At 43.6% G+C, this 25565-nt stretch overlaps 1 protein-coding gene across 5 annotated transcripts; it reads left to right on the top strand.

Moving 5' to 3' along the window:
- Nucleotides 1–1131: 1131 nt before the first annotated feature.
- Nucleotides 1132–17646, top strand: LOC137183699 (bromodomain-containing protein 1-like). Of its 5 annotated transcripts, none has more exons than XM_067590937.1 (12): nucleotides 1132–1569; nucleotides 4006–5387; nucleotides 6273–6429; nucleotides 7238–7366; nucleotides 8118–8246; nucleotides 8600–8912; nucleotides 9004–9774; nucleotides 9869–9995; nucleotides 10104–10234; nucleotides 13885–13979; nucleotides 14286–14389; nucleotides 15937–17646. In XM_067590937.1, exons 2-12 carry the CDS (start codon nucleotides 4024–4026, stop codon nucleotides 16124–16126), a joined length of 3510 nt encoding a protein of 1169 aa, XP_067447038.1. In that variant the 5' UTR covers nucleotides 1132–1569; nucleotides 4006–4023; the 3' UTR covers nucleotides 16127–17646. The 5 variants fall into 5 exon arrangements, with proteins under 5 accessions (XP_067447038.1, XP_067447037.1, XP_067447040.1 ...); XM_067590936.1 differs by having other exon boundaries at nucleotides 1133–1569; nucleotides 14286–14440; XM_067590939.1 differs by lacking the exon at nucleotides 13885–13979 and having other exon boundaries at nucleotides 1134–1569; nucleotides 15937–16098.
- Nucleotides 17647–25565: the final 7919 nt, after the last annotated feature.

Raw genomic sequence — 25565 nt, 5'->3', positions numbered from 1 at the left:
GGACTTTTACTTGTAATGGAGTATTTTTTCATTGCTGTATTGATACTTTTACTGTAGTTTCCCTTTTTCTGAATGAAAGAAGCACCAAACAAAAGAAAAACAGTCGGAAACATTTTTTTTTTTTAATTTACATTTTACATTTTTTACATTTTAAACAAAAATACTAAAAAAATGCAGAGGACAAAAGAACTTATTGAAAGTGAGACTGTATTTTAAGCCGCCACTTATATCTACTCCTACGTCTACACCTATGTTTTTTTTTTTTTACATTTGTTCGTTTACTGTTAACACTTTATGAAACAGAAGACATTAATATGATATTTCCATCTCCAGATTTACACTAAAAATGCTGTTTTTAGTGTTATTTCATAGTATTTAAGTAGCAGTAATCGATTCAAGATTAATTCAAGTTACTCAGTAATTTTGATGTTTGTTTATTTAATGGAAAGGAAACAAGCCTTTAAATTAACCCTTAAACTGATAAATAATTGGTTTTGATAAGTCATTTAATGGATATTTTGTCTGCCTGTATTTTTAATTTTTAAAGTATCTGAATAGTTCTTCCACCAACGCATCATTGGTTGTTTTTATGGGATTTGTGGACAATAGCAGCTGACTGTTCCTTTACATTTCCTAACGTTAACTAAATGTTCAGACTGAACATCTTTCAACATCCGAGTTCGGGAAAAAAGAGGTTTGGTTAGAATACACGTATTGATCCAAATAGTACTAATCGTGGTGTAATGTGTTCACAAAAAAAATAAATAAATAAAAACAAAATAAGAAAAAAGCCTTTCCCCCTATCACGTTATTTACAGAAAGCGTCACTTACAGCATTAAGACAATAAGAAAACAATTAGGCATCATAATGAAATAAAGATAACATAAAGGACATGACTTCACTTTCAGTTTGTTGATACAGTCAACATATTAACAGGACAAAGGGTAAGAGCAATATAGATAAATAAATAAACAGAAAAATGACAGAACATGTAGGCAATCAAATCAGATTTCTTTAAAAGATTTTTGGAGCATACTAACTGTAAGTGCACATTTCCTATTGTTTACAAGTTCTCAAAATAATTCATTCATTGATTATATTCAGATTCATTCATTAAATTCAATCATGACAAGTTCAAACGACACGTGGCCTCAAGAACTCGTTTTTATGGATGTGAAATTTTACCAGTAAAAATGATAAACTGACTTCTGTTGAACTTTCTGTTTTTTGCTCAAGAAGAAAAAAAAAAAGAGTCGAAGCGACTTCCTGGTTTCGGCTGTACGTGGTGACGTCACGGCGTAACGGCTCACACAACCGCATTGTTTTTGGGGGAAGAGAAGCTCCGCCGCTCCGAACTGCTCCCGATCGGGCTGATCGATCACGGTTTATCTCAATCACAGTGGAACACCTGAGCCCAGCTCCGTCGCCCTGGATACCGGCCGGACACGTGCAGGTGTGAGTCGGTTGAGCGCGAGCCGCGCTGAATGTGGATTTAACGGTTGCTTCGCTCCGCAGGCCGCGCCGCCATTGCTGCTGTATTTATCCGCTGAATTGTTGGAAGCACCGCGGTGAGTTCAGCTTCTCTCTGTCTACTTCTCCTTTAATGTCTGTCCGCTGCAGTCTGAGCAGGTTTAAACCCGAAACCAGCCCGCAGTGCTCCGAGGAAAACACAACTTCTTCAATCGAGGCAGCTTCTTGTTGTGTTGGTCGCCATCTTTCCTCCCCCCCTCGGTTACTAGCAGGCTAACGTTAGCCTGGTTAGTGGACGGACTGTCCTAACGCGGTTATCCGGCGACCGGAGAGGCCGTCACCTGCCGGGGGGCACTACCGGGCCGTGCTTTCTTGTTACTGTTTGGTCGATAACCGGTAAGCAGATAGGATGAAGCACACAGATGTAGTTGTGTGTCGGTTAAGCGGAGCTAACGGTAGCCGCGGCCAGCAGTTACCGTGGAACATCCAGAGAGAGACCGACCAACAAGCAGCTCTCATCGGCTTCAGGCCCGCTGGTTGAGCCGACCGGAGGCTCGCTGTGGTCGGTGTGGATGTGTGCTGCTTTCTTTCATTCATCCAGTGAAGGTTCATCGCGGTCAGGCTGTGTTCTCCTGCTGTGCTTTACACTCAGCTGCGAACCGAAAACATGTTGAACTGTTACATTAAAAACCAAATAAACAAACAGTGAAGCTTTACAGTAACAGCAGCCAGCTGAGCGACAGAAAAGGCTTAGAATAAACTCTACTGATCCGGAGAAGGAATTTGTTCTCAGTGGCTTTTAAAGGACGGGTTCACAGTTTTTCAAGTGTGTCTTAAAACAACAGTCAGGGGCCCACATGAACACTGAAACATGTATTCCTCCTGTTCATACTGACCATTGGAAGATCCCTTCATAATGCACTTACAATGGAAGTGATGGGGGGCGCCTGAACTCTGTGGTGCAGGCTGTGTTATTGCAACGAGTGCATGAATAATAAAAACAGTTCAGGTTATCATGGATTTTCAGGCAGCTTCTCAAATCAGATTTCATCACACTATAGATTTAAGCTAATATGAAGCTTCAACATTACAGTCTTTTTAGTGCCAAAGTCTTTTTGTTACTATACTTCCACCTGCAGCTCAACAGGGAAACTTTGATGCTAAAAAGACTTTAAATGTGTCAGATATCCACTTGATATGACTAACTCAGACTGATGAAGTTGAATAGAAGCTTCACACAGACTTTTAAATGACTGTGTGGACACACTGTGGATTTTATCCTCCATCACTTCCATTGAAAACACATTTGAAGGATCTTTTAATATCCAGTATGAACAGGAGGAATGATTACATTACTGTTACTATGGAAACCTGACTGCTGGTTTAAGACATGCTTGTAAAATGGTGAACTCGTCCTTTAATATACACACACACACACACACACACACACACACACACACACACACACACACACACACACACACACACAGTTCAGACACGTGCACAAGAGGATCCAGATACAAACACGTACAGATGAGATGATCAGTCATAGTTAGTCTCCGGGTTCAGTTTGAAGTATTTGCTGCTTCTCTTGTTCTTCCATGATAGTGAAGCGAATATCTTGTGATTTTTATTGTTATTTAAATATGTTAACTTGGGCTCAGGGAAACTGTGACGGACAGTTTATCATTATATTCTCACAGTCGATAAAATCAAGAATGAATGAAAATAGTTGCGACCCTGATGTTGACACAAAGATGGAATTTGACTCTGGTCTCTGTTGTTCTCAGTATACATAAACACAGTGCAGAGAACATACAGATAAACAAAGATAAACAAACACAAACATGAAGCTGCTCATTTCAGACAAGAGCTGGACTCTCAATGTGTAGAAAGGTGCAGATAAGTTGTTTTTATTTTCAGTGTTTGTGTGTTTTCTTTACAGCCGGGTATCAAACCTGAACACTGAAATGTGTCTGTAGCCACGAGAAGTGAAACATGCAGAGGATCAAAAGTTTGCATTGAAAATTTGGTCAGATTCTGAGTCTGGTTGGATTCTTATTGAATGTATTTAACACAGATGCATTCAACTGTTTGCACGAGGAAGAGGATTAAACATGCGTCATCAAATAGATTTTTGAGAAAGACTTGTGAGTGTAAAACTTGTGAAAGCAGATCAGACTCGGCTGCACCACATGACAGACACACTGAGTTGGTAATACATTGATTAGGTAGTTTTATGTTGTTTACATATTTCTTTGCTCCTCCTTGATTGAAGGCTGGAAGAGTTGGTGACATCTTTGTGTAAACACAATAACTGCCCAACTTTGTTCCTGCAAGGCAGCGCTGAGGGAAAAGGCTGTTAATCATTGCTGCAGGTTCCAATAGGTCCGACACACACGGCTCTGTGTGGCGGTCGTAGCTTCACAAAGAGAGTTAATGACATGAAAAACTGATGTACGTTCATCAGTCGGTGTCAAACTGTCACACGTCAGTGAATCGTTAACATGTTGTTTCATTCGTTTGCTTTTCAGGGTCTTTACGGCTTCGGCATGAGGAAAAAAGGTCGACATCAACGCCCAGCGGGGCTGAAAAGAGCGTCCTCGCCCATCAAGCCGTCGCCCAACCGAGAGACGCTGACGTACGCGCAGGCTCAGCGAATGGTGGAGCTGGAGGTGGACGGCCGCGTGCACCGGCTCAGCATCTACGACAAGCTGGACGTCATCACCGACGACGACCCCACGGCTCAGGAGATCATGGAGTGCAACAGCAACAAGGAGAACAGCGAGAAGCCCCAGCAGGTCCTGGTGCGCTCCGTGCGCCTTAAAAACAGTCAGCAGAAGAAGAACGCGGCGCTGACGTCCTCTCACGGCGGCAGCCACGGCAGCACCGCCGGCCTGTTGGAGCCCAAGGTTAGAACGGTTGAATACAATTTGCCCGTGGTGCCGAGGAGGCCGGTGGCGTATTACAAATACACAGAGAGGACAGCAGAGGAGCTGGACGAGGAGGTGGAGTACGACATGGACGAAGAGGATTACGCGTGGCTCGAACTCATCAACGAGAAGAGGAAGAGCGAGGGCATCAGCCAGGTGTCCAACAACCTGTTTGAATTCCTCATGGACCGCTTCGAGAAGGAGTCTTACTCCGCAACGCAGGGTCAGAGCGACCTGCAGTCGCTGGTGGACGAGGACGCCGTCTGCTGCATCTGCATGGACGGAGACGGGGCCGACAGCAACGTCATCCTCTTCTGCGACTCTTGCAACATCGCCGTGCACCAGGAGTGCTACGGCGTGCCGTACATCCCGGAGGGCCAGTGGCTGTGCCGCCACTGCCTGCAGTCCCCGTCGCGGCCCGCCGAGTGCGTCTTCTGCCCCAACCGAGGCGGAGCGCTGAAGAAGACGGACGACGACCGCTGGGGCCACGTGGCGTGCGCTCTGTGGGTGCCCGAGGTGGGGTTCTCCGATACGGTTTTCATCGAACCCATCGACGGCGTCCGCAACATTCCGCCGGCACGCTGGAAGCTCACTTGCTACTTGTGCAAGGAGAAGTGCGCGGGAGCGTGCATCCAGTGCGACAAGATCAACTGTTACACCGCCTTCCACGTCAGCTGCGCCCAGAAGGCCGGCCTCTACATGAAGATGGAGCCCGTCAAAGAGGTGACGGCGTCCGGCACCACCTTCTCTGTGAAAAAGACGGCGTACTGCTGCAGCCACACGCCCGAAGGCTGCGACCGCCGGCCGCTCAACATCTACGAGGAGCCGCACCCGAAAAACGGAGCCTGTCACAAGAGAGCCGACAAAAGGGGAAAGGCTCGAGCCAAGGGCTGGCAGAAGAAGAAGAGTAAAAGAGCGGAGCCTGAACCACAACCGGAACCCGAGACCCCGACCAACTCTGGGCCCAGTATCACCGCTTCAAGGTAGACCGGACAGCTGGGACTCCCACAATGCATCTCTCTCTTTGATTATTAATTAACACTCTGTACGTTCTGTGTTTGTCTTCATCTGTAAGAACGTTCTCAGTCCTGATTGGAGGATAATAGTTTCTGAAGGTGATGAACTCAAATCAATAACTGATCAGATCTCTGCAGAAAACTAGATGATCAATGCATCTTATTATCCACAGTCAGAAGGAAAATATTTATACATATATCATATCCATAGAAATCATTTTAAAACAAACAGTGGAATCTGTTCGAAGGGAATATAAAATAGTTGATCACATCTTTTTATTTTCCAAGAATCCTGATCCAGGTTTTAATACTGCTGTACTCTAGTGGTCCTCACAAGTTTATCAAGACCCGGGTCCAGATCCAGGAGGTTTTTAAAATTAATTTCTGTACGTCGTGTTCAGGAAAGATTTCCACAAGGATTTTTTTGGATCAGGTCCAGTTTTATACCCTTTTAGATCTGTTGTGTGCACTAATATGTCAACATGTGTAACAAACAGAATCACAGCTGCATTTTGGGTAAATTTGACAGGCAGGGAGGTTCATCTCAGAGCCTCTCCACATGAATCATAATACAAAAACAACTGATTCTGATAATAAAATATATAGAAAAACTATAGATATCATTATAATCTGCTAATCAGTGATTAGACACTGATCAATGATCTGTTATATATGTGATACTGTACATTAGTGCCAGTCAGATGGATGTTTCTGTGGTAGATTTGTTCATCATTTCTATTAATAATAATAATATTAAAGTCACTGACATCACTACTGAGAAGCTGTTACAGGTACGCAGAGACAGAATGAATGTTGTTTCATAACATCAGCGTCTCTTTCTCTGCGGTTCAGTTACGACACCATCCTGAACCAGGTGGCGGTTCAGAGGAAGCGTCCCTTCGTCGAGCGGGTGCTGAGCTACTGGGTGCTGAAGAGGCAGTCGAGGAACAACGTGCCGCTGATCCGCCGCCTGCAGGCCAACCCTCAGCCGCCCAAATCCAAGCAGACGGTCAGCGCTCGCCACACACGCACGCACATACACATACACATACACATACATGCACACACACACACACACACACACATACACATACACATACATGCACGCACACACACACATACACATACATGCACGCACACACACATACACATACATGCACACACACACACACACACATACACATACACGCACGCACACACATACACGCACGCACACACATACACACGCACACACACATACACGCGCACACACACATACACGCGCACACACACATACACGCACACACATACACATACATGCACACACACATACATGCACGCACACACATACACATACATGCACGCACACATACATGCACGCACACACATACACATACACGCACGCACACACATACACACACACATACACGCACGCACACACATACACATACACACACGCACATACGCACGCACACACATACACACACACATACACGCACGCACACACATACACATACGCACACGCACACATACACGCACGCACGCATACACACGCACGCACACACATACACACACACATACACGCACGCACACACATACACACACACATACACGCACGCACACACATACACATACACACACGCACATACGCACACGCACACATACACGCACGCACGCATACACACGCACGCACACACATACGCACGCACCACGCACACACATACGCACGCATGCACACACATACACATAAACATACATGCACGCACACACGCACACGCGACAGCCTCGGACGTTTAACCTCTTACTGTTGTTTTTCCTGAACCGTGTGATTTCTGCAGGAGCGGATGGAGACGAACCAGGCGCTGAAGGAGCAGCTGAAGGAGTGGCACCGCCTCCGCCACGACCTGGAGCGAGCTCGACTGCTGCTGGAGCTCATCAGGAAGAGAGAGAAGCTGAAGAGGGAGGAGGTACCGTCACTTACTGCTGCTGCTGCTGCTGCTTCTCCAGCTCAAAAACAAATAACAACAACCGTCTCTCACTCTAGAGCTGCATTGATTAGGAGATTAATCGATCGGTTGTCAACTATTTTCTGGTTTCTTTAGTCTTTGTGGACAAAACAAGACGTTTGATGACGACAGCTTAGGCTTTGAGGAACAGTCATAAACATTTTTCACCATTTTCTGACATTTTATAAACCAAATAACTAATTGATTAATCAAGAAAACAGACGCTTTATTTACACACAGTTGAACATCTAGTTTTATGGAAGAGTGCATGTTTCAATTAATTAAATGATGTTAATACATAATAATCATATTTGTTCATCATGATGCTGTCAGTCTTTATATTTCGCCCATCGTACCGCCGTCTGTCATAAACAGCTCTGACTGGATGAACCGCTGACTGTTCACAGCCTTTCGTGTTTACATCGGCTTTATATGCAATTCACTGTATAAATACAAAAAGGCTATTTATGGCCCGGAACTGACGGGGTTAAAGATTTACACACAAAATTGAAAATAAAGTCCAAATAGAGTCAGATGTTACAGATATGATATCAGCACTACAAACTGAGTGGGATGGTTAGATTAGATTAGACACATCAGCTGTTAAACCAGTAAACACTTCAGGATTATGAACGCTGACCTGAGACTATAGACGATGTCTGATCCTGATCACATGATATCGTTGTTATATATCTGTGTGTTCTTGTGTCAGATGAAGCTGCAGCAGTCGGTGCTGGAGGTCCAGCTGACCCCCTTCAACATCCTGCTGAGAGCCGTGCTGAGTCAGCTGCAGGAGAAGGACCAGTACAGTATCTTCGCTCAGCCCGTCAGCACCAAGGAGGTCTGTAACCGTCAGATCAGTGTGTAACGGAGACTTCGGAGTCGTCTTTCTCATTTTCTATTTGTGGAATGTTGGATAGAAAAACGGAAATTTGAGTAATAGAGAATCAGAGAGGTTTTATTTCTGGTGGCGTCTCTGGCTGCCTGAGAGGTCTAAGCACCCGACTCAGCTTACATCTGATTGGCTGCAGGGGGGGCTGCTTATCTCGTCTGTTATCACATGACCAGGCGTAAACCGACTGGTGATTTAAACGTTGAATTTAATTCTTGACATTTATAAAGATTATGATCCTTGTAAACGTTCTCTTCAGACAGTCTGCAGCCTCTGACGTGTCTCCTCTGTCCCCCCCACAGGTACCGGACTACCTGGACCACATCAAGAACCCCATGGACTTCTCCACCATGAGGAAACGCATCGACAGCCACGACTACAGGAGCCTGGAGGACTTCGAGGCCGACTTCAACCTCATCATCGCCAACTGCATGAAGTACAACGCCAAGGACACGTTCTTCTACAAGGCGGCGCAGCGGATGCAGGACCACGGAGGAGCCATCCTCCGCAGGTCCCGCAGAGAGGCCGAGAGGATCGGCTTCGACTTCCCCAGCGGGCTGCATCTGCCTGAAGCCCCAAAACTGGAGGCGCCGCCCCCTTTCTCCTGGGAGGACGGTACGTAGATCAATCATCTACATAAAATCAATAATGTGTGAATATGTCACGTGACTCTCTGTCTCCCTCTCTCTCTCTCTCTCTCTCTCAGTGGACCGCCTGCTTAGCCCCGCCTACCGTAAGCTGACCCCTCTGGAGGATCAGCTGAAGGAGCTGCTGGAGAAGTTGGATCTGAGTACGGCGATGAAGCACAGTCCGTCTCGCAGCAAGAGGCTCAAACTGCTGAAGAAGACCATCATGGAGGTCCGCAGCGAGATGAGCCTAAAGAAGTCGCTCCCACCTCCGCCCCCCGCCGCCGCCGCCGCCGCCGCCCCGGAGCCTGACCCCGCCCCCGCCGAACCCGAGGAGAAACCACTACCTGAGCCCCCGACAGAGCCCTCCACAGCACAGGAGAAGTCTTTACCTCCACCGACGTTAGAGCCGTTAACTTCGCCGCCGCAGCTCGACACCTCGCCCAGTAACTCGGAGCCGCCCCCTCTGAAACCAGTCAAACCCAGCGCGGACCACACTCCCATGGAGCTCGACAGTGACACCAACACGTCTACCTCAGTGCCCCAAGAAGCGATCAACGGGCACACCCCGGACCCGCTGCTCCCCGACAGCGACCTGCGCACCGAAGCCTCCGGCGCCTGCAACCGACGGAACAACGTCCTCTTCCGCAAGTCCAAGAGCGCCAGTCCGCAGAAACCACCCAAGACCCCAGAGGCATCCGCTGTGTCCCCGCCACCCCTGGGCGCCAAGACCTTCCTGTCTGTGGTGATCCCTCGCCTGGAGACGCTCCTCTTACCGAAGAAAAGAACACGCAGCAGCAGCGCTGACGGCGAAGAGGACGAGGAGTCGCCGATCAAACGTCTCGGCACAGGTAGAAAAGACGTCGTGTTTCAGTTCTGGGATTAAATCTGGGATTATTTCACTACACTGACACGTTTCCTGCGTTTTTGTGTTTTTTCCTTCAGGAATAGCGAATGGTTTTGTGGTGGAGGAAGAGGAAACCTCGCCTTCACCTCGCCTGCTGGAGCCTCGCCGCCGCTGTGCCTCCGAGTCCAGCATCTCCTCCAGCGGGAGCGTCCTCTGTGGCACGAGGTGGGTTCAGGTCCAGAACATCCCATCTGAACACCCGAACCCAGTGATCGGTGATCAGGATCAATCCAGTTCTGAACATCTCGCTTTTCATCCTCTCGTCTCTTCCAGCACCGTCATCGTGTCTAAAAGTGGGAAAGGGCGGCCGGCGGCGGCTCGACGGAGCACCGTGGACGACAAAAACAATCTGATGACCTGCATCGAGAACGGAGAGTTCACCAAAGCCGCCAAGATCTCTTCAGGTGAGTACTGGTCCGTCAGCAACAAGTGTTTTCTGATGAATGTGAATGAAACTGCATGGCAAGCTGTCTGTCTGCTGAAGACTCAACATATTTAAAAAAAAAACTCCTTCTCTGTACGTTTACTGAAGCTGTTGATGTGCCAGCATGCATCGGTTTGATTTATTTCTCCCTTAAATCACTGTTTCTACAAGTTCTTTTGAGCGTCCAGGCTTCTGATTGAGACATCCTTGAATTTCTTTGCCACAAAACCTCAAACTGAGGTTCAGAAACATGAGATCTCTGAAGGAGGTGAAGTGTCAGCAGCTGCTGGTTCCTGAGGAGTCCTGAACACAGAAACTCAGACTCTCCTGATGATGTAACCATCCTCCAGCTTTATATTCTGACACCAGTTTACATTATTCACACTTCGTTTCTGATAAAATAACATAATATTTGACCCTGATGTTTGTCGGACGGCTAAGAATACTACAATACCCAAGAGCCTCAGCTGCTGTTGCCATGGAGAAGAAGCCACAGGCTCAAATCAGAGTGTAATGAATTTAAAACGCTTTGTCACTGAAGTTGTAAACAAAGCGTGTCGCCATGGTGACCCAGAAATGAAAAGTGAACTGATTTAATCGTGATCTTGCACATAGCCGTATTTTAAGCCTGATGATTGGCTGTTTCTTGCTGAAATGCACCTTGGGAGTTGTAGTTAAGTCCTCTGTCTCGTCGCTTCGGCTTTTTACTGAAGTATTCAGATATTTTTTAAGACAGTTGTGATGATACAACAGGAGAGTTTCATGTTGATCCAAACAGAAGAAGAGACATAAAAAACAAACAGAGCGCCTGAAATATCTCCTCCTTCTGTGTAACGCTCAGTGAGTCATCAGGCTGATATCACCCAACAAACAACATCTCATCCGTGTGTCTTTTGGCTGACGTGATTATTATCTTTGATTTAACTTTGGGATCAGAAGAGTAAACTGTTGTTAGTGAAATCAAGCTTCATCTGATGAACCGTCACAATCAAAACATGTCTGACTGACTCTGAGAACTTTATAGTAAACAATATTTAACATCATTTGACAAGGATGTGGTAATAATGCTGAGCAGACCAAGAAGTTCTGAGTCTTAAGTGAATAAATAACAGAGGTCCCGTTTATTGTCTTCACCTTCATCAATAAAGGGCTCGTCTCACTTTACACGCTCACAAACAAGCAGGAGCTCAGTGGAGAGCAGCAGATAGAGTCTGTCTGTCCTCCACAACATGTCTGTTAATAAGTTGAACTGATATAATAAATGAATATTTATAAAGATTGTGTTTACATGAGGGGAATCCATCAGTACACACTCAACACATGAGGGGGGGCAGAAACACTGTTGGCCTGCTGAAAAGTCTCTAAAATGTCTCGGGGGGGGGGGGGGGGGGTTCCTATAATCTTTTATAATCTTCTCTGTCGTCTTCACCTTCTGCTACTACTCTCAGTCCAGTCAGTAAATACACCTCAGTCACACACACACCTGCATACACACACACACCTGCATACACACACACACACCTGCATACACACACACCTGCACACACACACACACACCTGCACACCAACACACCTGCACACCAACACACACACACACCTGCACACACACACACACACCTGCATACACACACACACACCTGCATACACACACACCTGCACACACACACACACACACCTGCACACACACACACACACACCTGCAGTCAACAACTGAAACGATACATTGATCAATTTTCCCAGAATAAAACTAAAAGTTAGTTAGAAATGATACTGAACCAGAACCTGCTGGTTCATCTGTTGGTTAAAATCCTCTACTTGTGTGTGTGTGTGTGTGTGTGTGTGTGTTTTAGACTATTAACTATACATCCAAAGTTCTGTCCATTCCTGCCCTTTTATTTAAACCATCGAATATGCTGAAAGATTGATTTTCTCCAAAATCCCATGAAAATCAACCTGCAGAGACACTTCTCAGGTGTTAATGATACCCAGCCCAGTGTGTGTGTGTGTGTGTGTGTGTGTGTGTGTGTGTGTGTGTGTTTCTAGTTTATTTTAGATCCTCATTAGCTGTTACCAGAGCAACGACTCTTCCAGGGTCCATCAGGGGGAAAATAACTTCTACACTTTCATGTAATAATGTAAATCAGACATCAGGTACAGACATATCACATGGACAAACACACGTCTGTACATATAAACAGGTAACTGAGATTGTACTGCAGCAGACACGCTGCTGTTAAATGTCCATAAGTACCGGCCTCTTCAGATCCAAAGCTCCGCCGCCATCACTGCAGAGTCAGAGCGAGACTGAACACATTCACACTGACTGGAAGCAGCCACGTTGGGATTAATCACAGCAAGGTAGACTCTCCTCTCAGCACATGAAGTTATTCAGTCTGGAAACACTTGTAGATATATAAGATATATAAGATGCTTCATGTGCAAATGACAGTCAATAAAAAAACAGAGACTCTTCAAAAGTGAAATTCTGTACATATAGTCCTCAAATAGTAGCCCCCCCCCCCCCTTTTTATTTTATATTAGAGAGGCCTTTATTTCTAATTGATAAGTATATTTGCTCATATTTTAGTACGAAGATTTAATCCGTGTACTCCGACATGTGGAACAATAATTCTAGTGCTTGAGTTCCACCCGGAACGTTTTGGCAGCGCACCACTTAGCTGCAGCATGCTAATGGAAATACCAGCTTAGCCAAGTTAGCCTGGCAGGGTAGCGCAGTGTTGCTGCTGTGATTATTATTATTATTATTATTATTATTATTATTATTATTATTATTAACACTTGTTTTTTATTTGTTCATGTCGGACCCCCCCGGCTTTTTTTTTTTTTTTTTAAATCTATATACAACCTGTATCAGCCCAAAAGGGGGTTATGAAGGGGACGTATTCAGCTTTTAGTGTTATTTACATCCTGTTCTGATGTCGGATGTTAAACACGGTCAAAGTTCCAAAACTTGAGGTGAACGTATGAAGAAATGCTGCCTGCAAGTCAAAACTCAGGGCTCCAACCTGCTCTGAACGCTTTGTTTGGGCTGACGTCAGCTCCTCGCACATGCTCATAAACGGCCATCCATCATGTTGCTAAGGTGGTTGCTAAGGTGTTTCTATGTGTCGTCCACTCTCATATTTCAGATGTGATTCAGCTCCAACATGTACGGATGGATTTGAGAAGTTTCCATTTCTAGTAAAGAACAAGAAAAAGAAGTGAAATCCTGCTACTATAGCGTGTTTACGTAGCCTCCGGAGCCGGAGGAAGCTTCCTGAAGCTGACCAATCAGAACAGAGTGGGCTCATCAGGAGGCGGGGCCTTAAAGAGACAGGAGCTAAAACGGCCTGTTTCAGACAGAGGCTGAACTGAGGGGCTGCATAAAGGACCAGTAGAAGATAAATAAGGAGTTTTTATAAATACAGAGCTGGACATGTGCAGAATATATCCTTTAAATCTATCTATAAGCCATCAGGAGTCTCTGAAACTGTTTAAATGTCATCTTTTCAGTGGTGTGTGTGTGTGTTTAATCCTCCTCTCCTGTGTGCGTGGCTGTGTGTTCAGACTCGTGTGCTCTCTGTCTGTTGCAGTGAATCCTTCATAACTTGCTTGTCGTTGTTCCTGTAGAGGTGTGGAAGCCCACCGCTGCCTTTCCATTTGTTCTGGAGCCTCTTAAACTAGTTTGGGCTAAATGTAGTGGATATCCCTCCTTCCCCGCCCTGGTGAGTGAGTGTTAGTCAAAGAGTCCCCTCGATGTCTCATTACCCATCTTGCCTCTCTGTCATTGTGCGTGCTGTAGCTCGTGATTTGTGCTCACAGCCGGTCGTGGACTGCTTGGTGTGTGTGGTGGAGTCGACCGCTTCGCTCAGAGCTTCTGTGGCTCGACTCGGCCTTTGCATGCTTGTGTCTCTTTTGAGTGCGGGCTTCTTCTGTGCTGCCTCCAGGTTTTTTTTACTCCAGGCTGTTTTGTCAAAAAAGGCAGAACCGGCTCACTCAGTGTCCACCGCGCTCTGTTTGTCGGTTCACAGATCATGGACCCCAGAGTGCGGAGGATGAGGTATCAGCACAACGGGGTGGAGCTTCCCCGGCCGCCGCTGGACGTTCTCAAAGCCGGAGAGCGGATGCAGTACAGGTCCGCAGAGAAACTCTTCCTCGTCCACTTCTTCGACAGCAAGCGCAGCTGGTGAGGAACTCACCGAGCCACGTCACTGTTAGAGGAGGCTTAAAACTGTTCAGTAGCATCTTAACAAATCAAATCCATCTGAATCACCAGCTGTGTGCTCATTAAAGTGAGTTGAAGTGAAAGGACGGGTTCACAATCAGTCATCAAATGAACATGAAAGCTGTAATCATTCCTCCTGTTCATACTGACCATCAGAAGATCCTTCATAATGACCTTACAATGGAAGTGATGGAGGACAAAATGTATTTCAAAGTTTATCTGAAGCTAATATGAAGCTTCAGCGTCCAAATGAGTCAAATCAAGTAGATATCTTTCAACGTTACAGTCTTTTTAGTGCCAAAGTTCCTCTTTTTGTTACTATACTTCCACCTGCAGCTCAACAGGGAAACACAAAGACTGTAAATGTGTCAGATATCCACTTGATATGACTAACTCAGACTGATGAAGCTGAATAGAAGCTTCACACAGACTTTTAAATGACTGTGTGGACACACTGTGGATTTGAAGGATCTTTTAATATCCAGTATGAACAGGAGGAATGATTACAGACACCTGACTGCTGCTTTAACACACTGGGAACACTGGGAACATGTGAACCGTCCTTTTTAAAATAACTCAAACGTGTGTAATCACCTCTTGTTGGCTGCAGTTTTTAGTGGCGTAAAACCATGAAGCTCATCAACAGTAGACTGACTGCTCTCAGTCTCTACCTCTGTGTCTCTTTTATACTTTTTCAAAAGCTGCAATTCTCAGTGGAAGAAATAACTTTACATTATGAAACCAGAGCCGTCAAAATATACAATACACACACACACACACACACACACACACACACACACACACACACACACACACACACACACACACACACACACACACACACACACACACACACACACAGTCTCGCTCATAGTAAAAACTCTGCTTTGATATTCTGTCCATTCATCTATTTATTATATATTATTTCTTCTCATCTCGTCTCCTCCCAGCTGGATTTTCCAGCTCTTATATGATAAATACAAGAATAAAAAGGATCAAATTGGATTTTGTCAGAAACATTTTTAGGTGTTTAGGACATTTGCTCGGTTGTTGTTGTTGTTGTTGTTGTTGACATGAGTAGATGACAAAGCTGAGTTTTCTTCAGTCTGATGAAGTTTGAATTAGAGCTGCAACTAATCATCATTTTCATCATCATTAATCTGTCGAGTATTTTCTGGATGAATTATTTAGACTGAAATGTTCAAAACGTGAAAAAATGGAATTGACAGTTTCTCAGTGACGTCTGAAAATGACTTGATTTGTCTAAAATGTCAGTTAACTGAAGGGAACCATCAAATATTTGATTTTCTTTCTTAAATAAAGACAAAAAATTTATCAAAATAGTTGCAGATTAATTTTCAGACAGTCGACTAGTTGTTGCAGCTCTAGTTTAGATATTAATAATCTCTCTCTGTCTCTCCCCCCCTCCTTCTCTCTCTCCCCCCCCCCTCTCTCAGGCAATGGCTTCCTAGATCTAAGATGGCTCCGTTCGGGATCCAGGCGCTCGACAGAATCAAGCTGACGGAGCCTCGCTCCTCCGGCCTCCGAAAAACTGTGCAGCTCGCCTTCGACCGAGCCGTCGACCACCTGAACCGTGTCCGTGGCGGCGAGCTGGAGCCAAGCGCCAGCCTCGCCGCCACGGACTGAAATCCCCCCTCCCCCTCCCCCTCCCCCTCCCCACCTCTGAAATCCTCCCATCATCCATCTCTCCTCTTTGTCCTTTTTATTCTGAACTCCGTCACCGCAGAGACGCTCCGTTTCTGCCCATACGCACAACACCCTCACACACACACACACACACGCACACACACACACACACACACATATACTGTAGGTGTCATGTTTACCATTTCCTGCAAACTGGAAAACCCCCCCCCACCCTCCCCGTCTCAAATACTGTAGCTTGTGACGGCCATCTTGTTTTGTCAAAGAGCTATGCAATGACTCGGTTAGCGGGTTCACAAAGCTGAACAGAGAAAAAAACAAATCAAACCTGCGCTGTGAGGACTGAAATCACGGGTCTACACCTGTTGAATGTGTCAGTTTGACCTCTGACCTCCTTAAATGTGCTGCAAGACTGCTGCAACAATCTCACTGCCATGAAAATGTCCATCAGTGTGTGTGTGTGTGTGTGCGTGCGTGTGAGTGAGTGTGTGTGAGTGTGTGTGTGTGTGTGACACAGCAGCAGCTCCTGTAAATATCCTGTAACAAGGCCTGACACTAATTTATTCACTCCCTCAGTTTGTTTTGGTACACGATGTTGTGATATTTCTACAGTGGGAGGTGATGATTCTCTGCTGGTGCTATCTCTCTACAGAGAAACAACAAACATGCATACTGTCTTCAACAGTTTGATTTCAGATCCTTTTTTTACGGTTTTTTTTTTTGTAAGTTATTGAGTTCTCAAGCTTCAAGTTCTCTTTCGTCTTTGGCATTAATTTTTTTTGTGTGCGTGCATCTTTTTTTATTACCTGAATGTTTTTACAGGACTACTTTTTTTTTTTTTGTTTGTACATATTTATATAAAATCTATATAGATGCTCTCAAAGTTTAAAATGCCTGAAGTGCATCATTCACACCAAAACCAAAAACTCTGCTGCCCACAAGTTTCCCACTAATGTTTTTTTTTTTTTTTTACAGTTGTGTTTTTCAGCCTTTCTGTGTGTGCTGTGATGAGTTCAAGTCTTCTTTAAAGTCACAGAATCATCTTTTCCACCTGAACTGAACTACAGTCAGCTGTAGGAGAGAAGAGAATGTGCCTGTACTAATTTATTGTAAAGCAGAAAATGTATATGCATTACTTTATAGAGAGAGTATTGTAAGAAAATACTATGGGCACACTAGGAGCCACTCGTAGAGGCCTCTCCTCTTCCTCAGCTCTTTTTATGAGTTTTTTTTATTTTTGGATTAATAGCATTAAATCTGAGCGGTGAGGCGATAGTGTTGTGATGTTTTATTTTGGCAGGGTAGCAGTGGGTAGACTTCCTGTTTTTCTTCTTCGGCCCTTCTGGATGTGGATGTTGTGTGTAAATAGATTTGGTACTTTAGCTGATTCTCTGGGAAAAACCACAGTTATAGCCAACGGGAGCGGAAACCAGCCGACAGCAGGCCGGTGGGATTTTTATACTAAAACACTGAAAAATTAAAATATGTTATTGAATCACTGACTGATGGTGTCCTGGTTTTATTCACCGATTTTAACAAGTGTTTCATAACTGTTCATTTTTCCCCTATTATTTATATTTTCTATTATCTTTGTTCTTTTTTCATTCAAGACAATAAAAAAATCTAATTGTGTTGATACAAACAATCCTAAAAGAATAAAATACAAATAAAATCAGAAAAAGTCAAACAAAGTTGAGAAACCTTCATGAATGTTGTTTTTGATTATTGCACTGAGAGGAGGGAAAACTCTCCTGACAGCAGCTCACATGATTGTAGGAGGTCGGAGCTCCAGATGTGGATAAATAATAAAGAAAAACAAACAAATCCAGACTGACCTGAAGATGTTAAAAATCAAGACTTGTATATCAGTATTTGACCACAAGATGGAGCCGTTGTTCCGTCTGAAACTACTGATGATCCAGAAAACTGCAGCGGAAGAAATATTCATATACTTTACTGCAGTAAAAGTATCAATACAGCAACATGAAAATACTCCATTACAAGTAAAAGTACATAAGTATTCTGAGCTTGATGTAGTTAAAGTATTGCAGTAAAAGTACATAAGTATTATGAGCTTGATGTAGTTAAAGTATTGCAGTAAAAGTACATAAGTATTATGAGCTTGATGTAGTTAAAGTATTGCAGTAAAAGTACATAAGTATTATGAGCTTGATGTAGTTAAAGTATTGCAGTAAAAGTAGTGGTTTGGTCCCTCTGACTGATATAATATTATATATGACATCATTAGATTATTAATAGTGAAGCATCAGTGTTAGAGCAGCATGTTACTGTTGTAGCTGCTGGAGGTGGAGCTAGTTTACACTACTTTATATACAGTTAGCTAGTTTAGTCCAGTGGTTCCCAACCTAGGGGTCGGGCCCCTCCAAAGGGTCAGCAGATAAATCTGAGGGGTCGGGCAGTGAGCAATAAAGGACGAGTTCCCAGTGTTTGCAGTTAAAGTAGCAGTCAGGTGTCTGTAATCATTCCTCCTGTTCATACTGGATATTAAAAGATCCTTCAAATGTGCTTTCAATGGAAGTGATGGAGGATAAAATCCACAGTGTGTCCACACAGTCATTTAAAAGTCTGTGTGAAGCTTCTATTCAGCTTCAGCAGTCTGAGTTAGTCATATCAAGTGGATATCTGACACATTTACAGTCTTTTTAGCATCAAATTCCCTCTTTGTGTTTCCTCGGACAGTGTTTCCCTGTTGAGCTGCAGGTGGAAGTATAGTAACAAAAAGAGGAACTTTGGCACTAAAAAGACTAACGTTGAAAGATATCTACTTGATTTGACTCATTTGGACGCTGAAGCTTCATATTAGCTTCAGATAAACTTTAAATACATTTTTTACACAGAAGGAGGACTGTGGATTTTCATCACTTCCATTGTAAGGTCATTATGAAGGGATCTTCTAATGGTCAGTATGAACAGGAGGAATGATTACAGCAAGAAAAACAGCTTTAATGTTCATTTGATGACTGACTGTTGGTTTAAGACACACGTGAAAAATAGTGAACTCGTCCTTTAACCTGCTGTCAACTCTGACCTTCATAAGAAGCAAAAAAAAAATGAAAGAATGATTTTTACAGTCAGACGTTGGGGCCTCATGCAAGAATATTTTCACATTCTTCCCCCAAATCTGACTTTGATCTGTGAGCTTTGTTCGTACGAGTGTGAGAGTCAGATTCAGACGTGTTTCAGCCTGATCAATGTCACCTGTTCATCAGATCTGATCATCAGCATCTTCAACACCCTTAAAATGTTCGTACACGTTCACAAAAATGTTCCCAAAGAGTCAAAACAAGAAAGACCGCCGAGCTTCAAGTCAGTGGTCGTATTACAGGACCTGAAACTATCAGCGAGTATGAATCAATCAGTAGTCCAGCAGCGTTCCAGTGACGCAGTGAAGCGTCAACCAATCACATATTTTTGTTTCACCATTTCTACAGCCCTTCTCTCTCTCTCTCTCTCTCTACTCAATCCCTGTCGCAGCTTAGCAGAAACTATTGCAGGAGAACCAGGTATGTAACCTACATATTTAATATGTTCCCATGACGACACAACCACGTCAACAAGACTCTAGCAACACTTCAATGGCGACTCAGCGACATCATGGCAACACTTTTTGTAGCCGTTTTGTAGCTTTGTGAACACCTCATGACAGAAATAAAGAGGCTTTCACATGAAGTTAGAATGAAGTTATATTAATTCTCTATTAATTAAACTTCACATTAATTCAGATGAAGACGTTATGATGCTGAAGTGTTTCTGGACTTCACGTGAATTTCATTTATAACTCAGAGAAAATTCTAAGTACAAGAAAACTGATGACTGCCACAAATATTCTTAAAATCACTCGTACGTGTCTCTTAAGAAGGAATCTGTTGGTTAAAGTTCCTCCTGCAGGAGACTCAACATGTCGTTAAACCGATAAGATGATTTCTGCCTCTGAGGAACGTTTTTATGACTAAAATCTGTATCAGCTGTTGGTGTCGTAGCTGCCGTGTTTATCTTGGGAATATTTTGCTCGTCGTTATCTTCCAATCAGCAGCAGCAGATATTTTTGGGGGCTCGTCCAGCTCAGCCTCACACATTCTGTTGGTCTCTCGAGGGTTAATAGTGTCTTTGAAGTTGGAGGTAATTATCCTTGCAGACGGGTGATTAACTTAGTGTCCAGCTCGTAGATAAACACATTTCTTCTGCACACACAGCGTTAATGCAGCAGACGAACCCTCCTGGCTCATATTAATTAAATTGTTCTTCTATTTTTTATCATTATTTCTGTGTTTGTTATGTTTATGTTTATATGTTTTCTATTTCAGCTTGGTGTATTTGTATTTTTCCTCCCTGAAACAGCTTTAGTGTGTGTGTGTGTGTGTGTGTGTGTGTGTGATGACTGTACTGGGACTCGTCAGTAATAGCAGATCGATGAAGGCTTTGGATAATCACATTTCAAGATTGATTCGCTCTCATTTTTTCAGATTTCACACAGACTGATCAGATTTTGAGCAGGAAAGCTGATCGGTGGATTATAGCCGACAGTTTTAATAAGTGCTGTTGCACGGTTGCTCTGTGAGAACTGCAGCTCTGAACTGTGTTCGCTCTGACTGTCAGCACATTGCTATCCATGTTTATACCACACTTCCTGCTTCATCACCCACTGTGTAGCCCAGATCTACTAACAAGTATTGTGTGTGTATTAAAGCTGATATATCTTATTAAAAACACGTCAGTGAGTCACATCGCTGCACTGGGTCACATGTTCCTTCATCATGAAGAGTTTGGTCACGTTAGTTTGTTTAGAAACGGATCCAAAGACTAATAACAGCATCACGTTTTCAGTCTCTGGAGAGTAGTTCTGTGTAAGGAAACAGGACCAGTCCTGAGTATGTTGGTGCCCTAGATCCCCCCAAAAAGTACCACAATAGTACCTGCAGCCCAGACAAAGTCCTCCCAGTCCTCCAGACAAAAGGGAAAGTGGGGGTCAAGGCACCATTCAGTGAGTGTTTGGTGGCTGTCGAGTGAAAACTGACCGACCAGTAAAGCTTCGGAAAATCAAACCAGATGAAAACCCATAAAAGTCTATGGGGGAAAAAGGGAGAACATGTACACATTCCCAAAAGCTGTATTAAAAAAAAACACCTGTTGGTAAGAAAATAACAAAAAGAAAGCTCACTTCCCACTCATCTGGCGTCCTGGGTGACCGCCTACATGACTGCCCCCATCAGGAAGAAGCCACCGCTCGCGTATGAGGACGCGGTTCTCTCCACAGTAAACCGTCTCCATTTAGTTTAGTCAAGACTTTGAGATACGTAGCACAATAACTTCCTAAACTAACATGACTAAACTCTTCATGATGAAGGAACATGTGACCCAGTGCAGCGGTGAGACTCACCGACGTGTTTTTAATCAGATATATCAGCTTTGATACAAACACAATACTTGTTAGTAGATCAGTTCATTGTTGGTTTGGATCCAAATGAAACACAAACACATCATGTATAGTCAGAGTTGGCAGCCCCTGTTGACTTCCTTAATTTAGGTGCACTACACTAGTGATGCCAATAGGTGGCAGTGTGAGACTAGGTGACACTAAGACTTTATATTGTGTTGAGCTGCTGTTGCGTCTCATTCTGACGAGAGCAGCTACACTGACTGGTAGCACTAATCCTGTTTCAGGCATGTATTTAAGTGTATAAATACATTGGCTGTCATGAAATCAGCATATTACCGTGTTCTACTACTTGTCTGAGTGTTAGTGAATAAATTTGCGTACATGCGAACGAGTGAAGTTATGCTAGCTACGAAGGAAGTGAATCAACGTCAGGGCTACTTTTGTTGTGTTGCTATTTTTAGACTCACGTTCGGGTAATCATATTCTCTGCTCCTGTACGTTTGTGTTACAAGCCTGAAGGTTTCTGAATAATAAGTGTTAATAAGTGCTTGTTTTTGTTTGTTTATTTGTTTTACAGTTGAGTTAGATTTAGACTGGTTAGGTTCCTCACTGGTTATAAAACCTTTAATGGTAGAGCTCATGGTCTTCAATGTGATGTTAAATAGTTTTACATCAGTAAGAGCTGTCCAGATCTCTTAATAACAGTAAATCAGTAAACTGAAGGGTTATGTTTCTCATGTGCATTAAGTGAAAAGTGAGGATGAGCATCTCACAGTCTGTTGTATTGATTTTGTCGTGTGTATTTCATGATCAACGTGTTTATTGTCTGAGATTGTAATTGCCTTTTGGGTAAAACAGAAGAGAGACTGACAGACTTTATGCTGAAGAGCACATTTAATAAACATTGTCATTCTGACGAGAGCAGCCACACTGACTGGTAGCACTAATCCTGTTTCAGGATACTTTTACTGTCAACGCTGTCCCGAGCCTGGGAGGTGTAACATATACATGAAGAAAATTATTTTAAAAATCACCAGAATGAAGTTCAAATATCAAAAAAAGTCTTTTGAAGTTGAAAACTTCGGTGAGCGAAGATAATCGAGACTGAGTTAAACTGAATAAACTTCTATTTTATCAAAATACGATCTGTCACATGATCCAAGAAAGTTCAGATAAGAACATGAGCTGTCTCACACTGGAGAGGATCATCTACAGGTTGCAGCATCAGTCCTGTGTTGGACCACAGCAGGCGGGTCTGTGGACAGAAACCTGGTAACTCTGATGTTGTGGAGACTCACCTGCAGGAAAACTCTTCAATCTGTTCTGTTCATGGAGACTTTGTGGTTGTTAAATGTCTGTTTAGCTGAAAACAAACAAGGTTTACTTGTTCACCGTGTTTCTGTGAGCACCTCAGCTCACCGCCGTCTCCGTCCTCGTGAATATTAATGCATGACGGCTCGTCACCTTTGAAGTTTTAATGCCATTACCAGCAAAGCTCTCTCTACTGAAAACACCACAATGGAGAAGTAATTACACAGCAATTATGGCTTCGTAATGAAAAGAAAACCGGTGTCCTCAGGCCGCGCTCAGCTGCTGTTAATCAGTTGGAGGAAACAAAAAGGTTTCAGTCAGAGCGGGAACATCGGCTGCCTGGAGGAGCTGCTGGTAAGATGTTTTGTTTAAGGCGGTCTGAGTGCTACAACGTGGTTTGAAGGTGCAGTTTGAGAATTTAGTGGCATCTACAGACTTGGCAGAAATTGATATAATATGCATAAGTATGTTTTAATTAGTGTTTAATCACCTGAAAATAAGAATCTCTGTGTTTTTGTTGCCTTAGAATGAAGCTTTATATCTACAGAGGGAGCGGGTCCTCTTCCACAGAGCCGCCATGTTTCTACAGTAGCCCAGAAGAGACAAACCAAACACTGGCTCTAGAGAGGACCTTTTGCAATTTTTGCAAGTTTCATGGCCACTTTAGGTTCTCCTACACACTACAAGTGTGTGTGTGTGTGTGGGGGGGGGGGGGGGGGGGGGGGGTATTCAGTTGGTTGCAATCTGCAACGTCACCACTAGATGCCACTAAATCCTAAACACTGGTCCTTTAATCCTGGATTCAGACTCACAGTGCTGGAGATAAACAGGAAGTGAATGAAACAGTGAGAAACAAGCCTCAGATCTGTCTTTGAACTGAAGTTTTTCATTTAAACCACACAGTCTGTTAATGATCAGATCTCTGATGTCCTTTGAGTGAAACATTAACTATTAAAAAAAAGAACATATTTCCTCAATTGTACACTTCTAAACCTCTTAAAAAAGGCTTTAAACATTGCTTCCGCTCAGCCTGCGCTTATAATAATAATCATTAACAGTTTTAATGATGTAATGTGACGTTTAAGGTTAAGATCAGTGAGACGATACATTCAGAAATTTGAGGAAGTCTGAGTCCGTTTGACCAGCAGTGGCCACAAACTTAAAGAGAACATGTTCTGCACATTTCCAGGTGTATATTTATACTGGAATATCTTTGCATGATTTACAGTTAAAAAATCCTTGTTTATCTTACATCCTTTATGCAAACATGAAACAAACTATAAAAGTAAGATTTCACTTCTTTTTCTCCTTCTTTACTCCAAATGTCAACTTCTCAAATCCATCCGTACATGTTGGACCTGAATCACATCTGAAATATGAGAGTGAACAACACATGGATGCAGCCGTCACATGATCCAAGAAAGTTCAGATAAGAACATGAGCTGTCTCACGCTGGAGAGGATCATCTACAGGTTGCAGCATCAGTCCTGTGTTGGACCACAGCAGGCGGGTCTGTGGACAGAAACCTGGTAACTCTGATGTTGTGGAGACTCACCTGCAGGAAAAAACTCTTCATTCTGTTCTGTTCATGGAGACTTTGTGGTTGTTAAATGTCTGTTTAGCTGAAAACAAACAAGGTTTACTTGTTCACCGTGTTTCTGTGAGCGCCTCAGCTCACCGCCGTCTCCGTCCTCGTGAATATTAATGCATGACGGCTCGTCACCTTTGAAGTTTTAATGCCATTACCAGCAAAGCTCTCTCTACTGAAAACACCACAATGGAGAAGTAATTACACAGCAGTTATGGCTTCGTAATGAAAAGAAAACCGGTGTCCTCAGGCCGCGCTCAGCTGCTGTTAATCAGTTGGAGGAAACAAAAAGGTTTCAGTCAGAGCGGGAACATCGGCTGCCTGGAGGAGCTGCTGGTAAGATGTTTTGTTTAAGGCGGTCTGAGTGCTACAACGTGGTTTGAAGGTGCAGTTTGAGAATTTAGTGGCATCTACAGACTTGGCAGAAATTGATATAATATGCATAAATATGTTTTAATTAGTGTTTAATCACCTGAAAATAAGAATCTCTGTGTTTTTGTTGCCTTAGAATGAAGCTTTATATCTACAGAGGGAGCGGGTCCTCTTCCACAGAGCCGCCATGTTTCTACAGTAGCCCAGAAGAGACAAACCAAACACTGGCTCTAGAGAGGACCTTTTGCAATTTTTGCAAGTTTCATGGCCACTTTAGGTTCTCCTACACACTACAAGTGTGTGTGTGTGTGTGTGGGGGGGGGGGGGGGGGGGGGGGGTATTCAGTTGGTTGCAATCTGCAACGTCACCACTAGATGCCACTAAATCCTAAACACTGGTCCTTTAATCCTGGATTCAGACTCACAGCGCTGGAGATAAACAGGAAGTGAATGAAACAGTGAGAAACAAGCCTCAGATCTGTCTTTGAACTGAAGTTTTTCATTTAAACCACACAGTCTGTTAATGATCAGATCTCTGATGTCCTTTGAGTGAAACATTAACTATTAAAAAAAAGAACATATTTCCTCAATTGTACACTTCTAAACCTCTTAAAAAAGGCTTTAAACATTACTTCCGCTCAGCCTGCGCTTATAATAATAATCATTAACAGTTTTAATGATGTAATGTGACGTTTAAGGTTAAGATCAGTGAGACGATACATTCAGAAATTTGAGGAAGTCTGAGTCCGTTTG

The sequence above is a fragment of the Thunnus thynnus genome, chromosome 5 (genome assembly GCF_963924715.1).
Source record: "Thunnus thynnus chromosome 5, fThuThy2.1, whole genome shotgun sequence".
NCBI classification, from domain to species: Eukaryota; Metazoa; Chordata; class Actinopteri; order Scombriformes; family Scombridae; genus Thunnus; species Thunnus thynnus.
The sequence above is the reverse complement of the archived record's forward strand: the minus strand, read 5'-3'. Positions and strand labels throughout refer to the sequence as shown.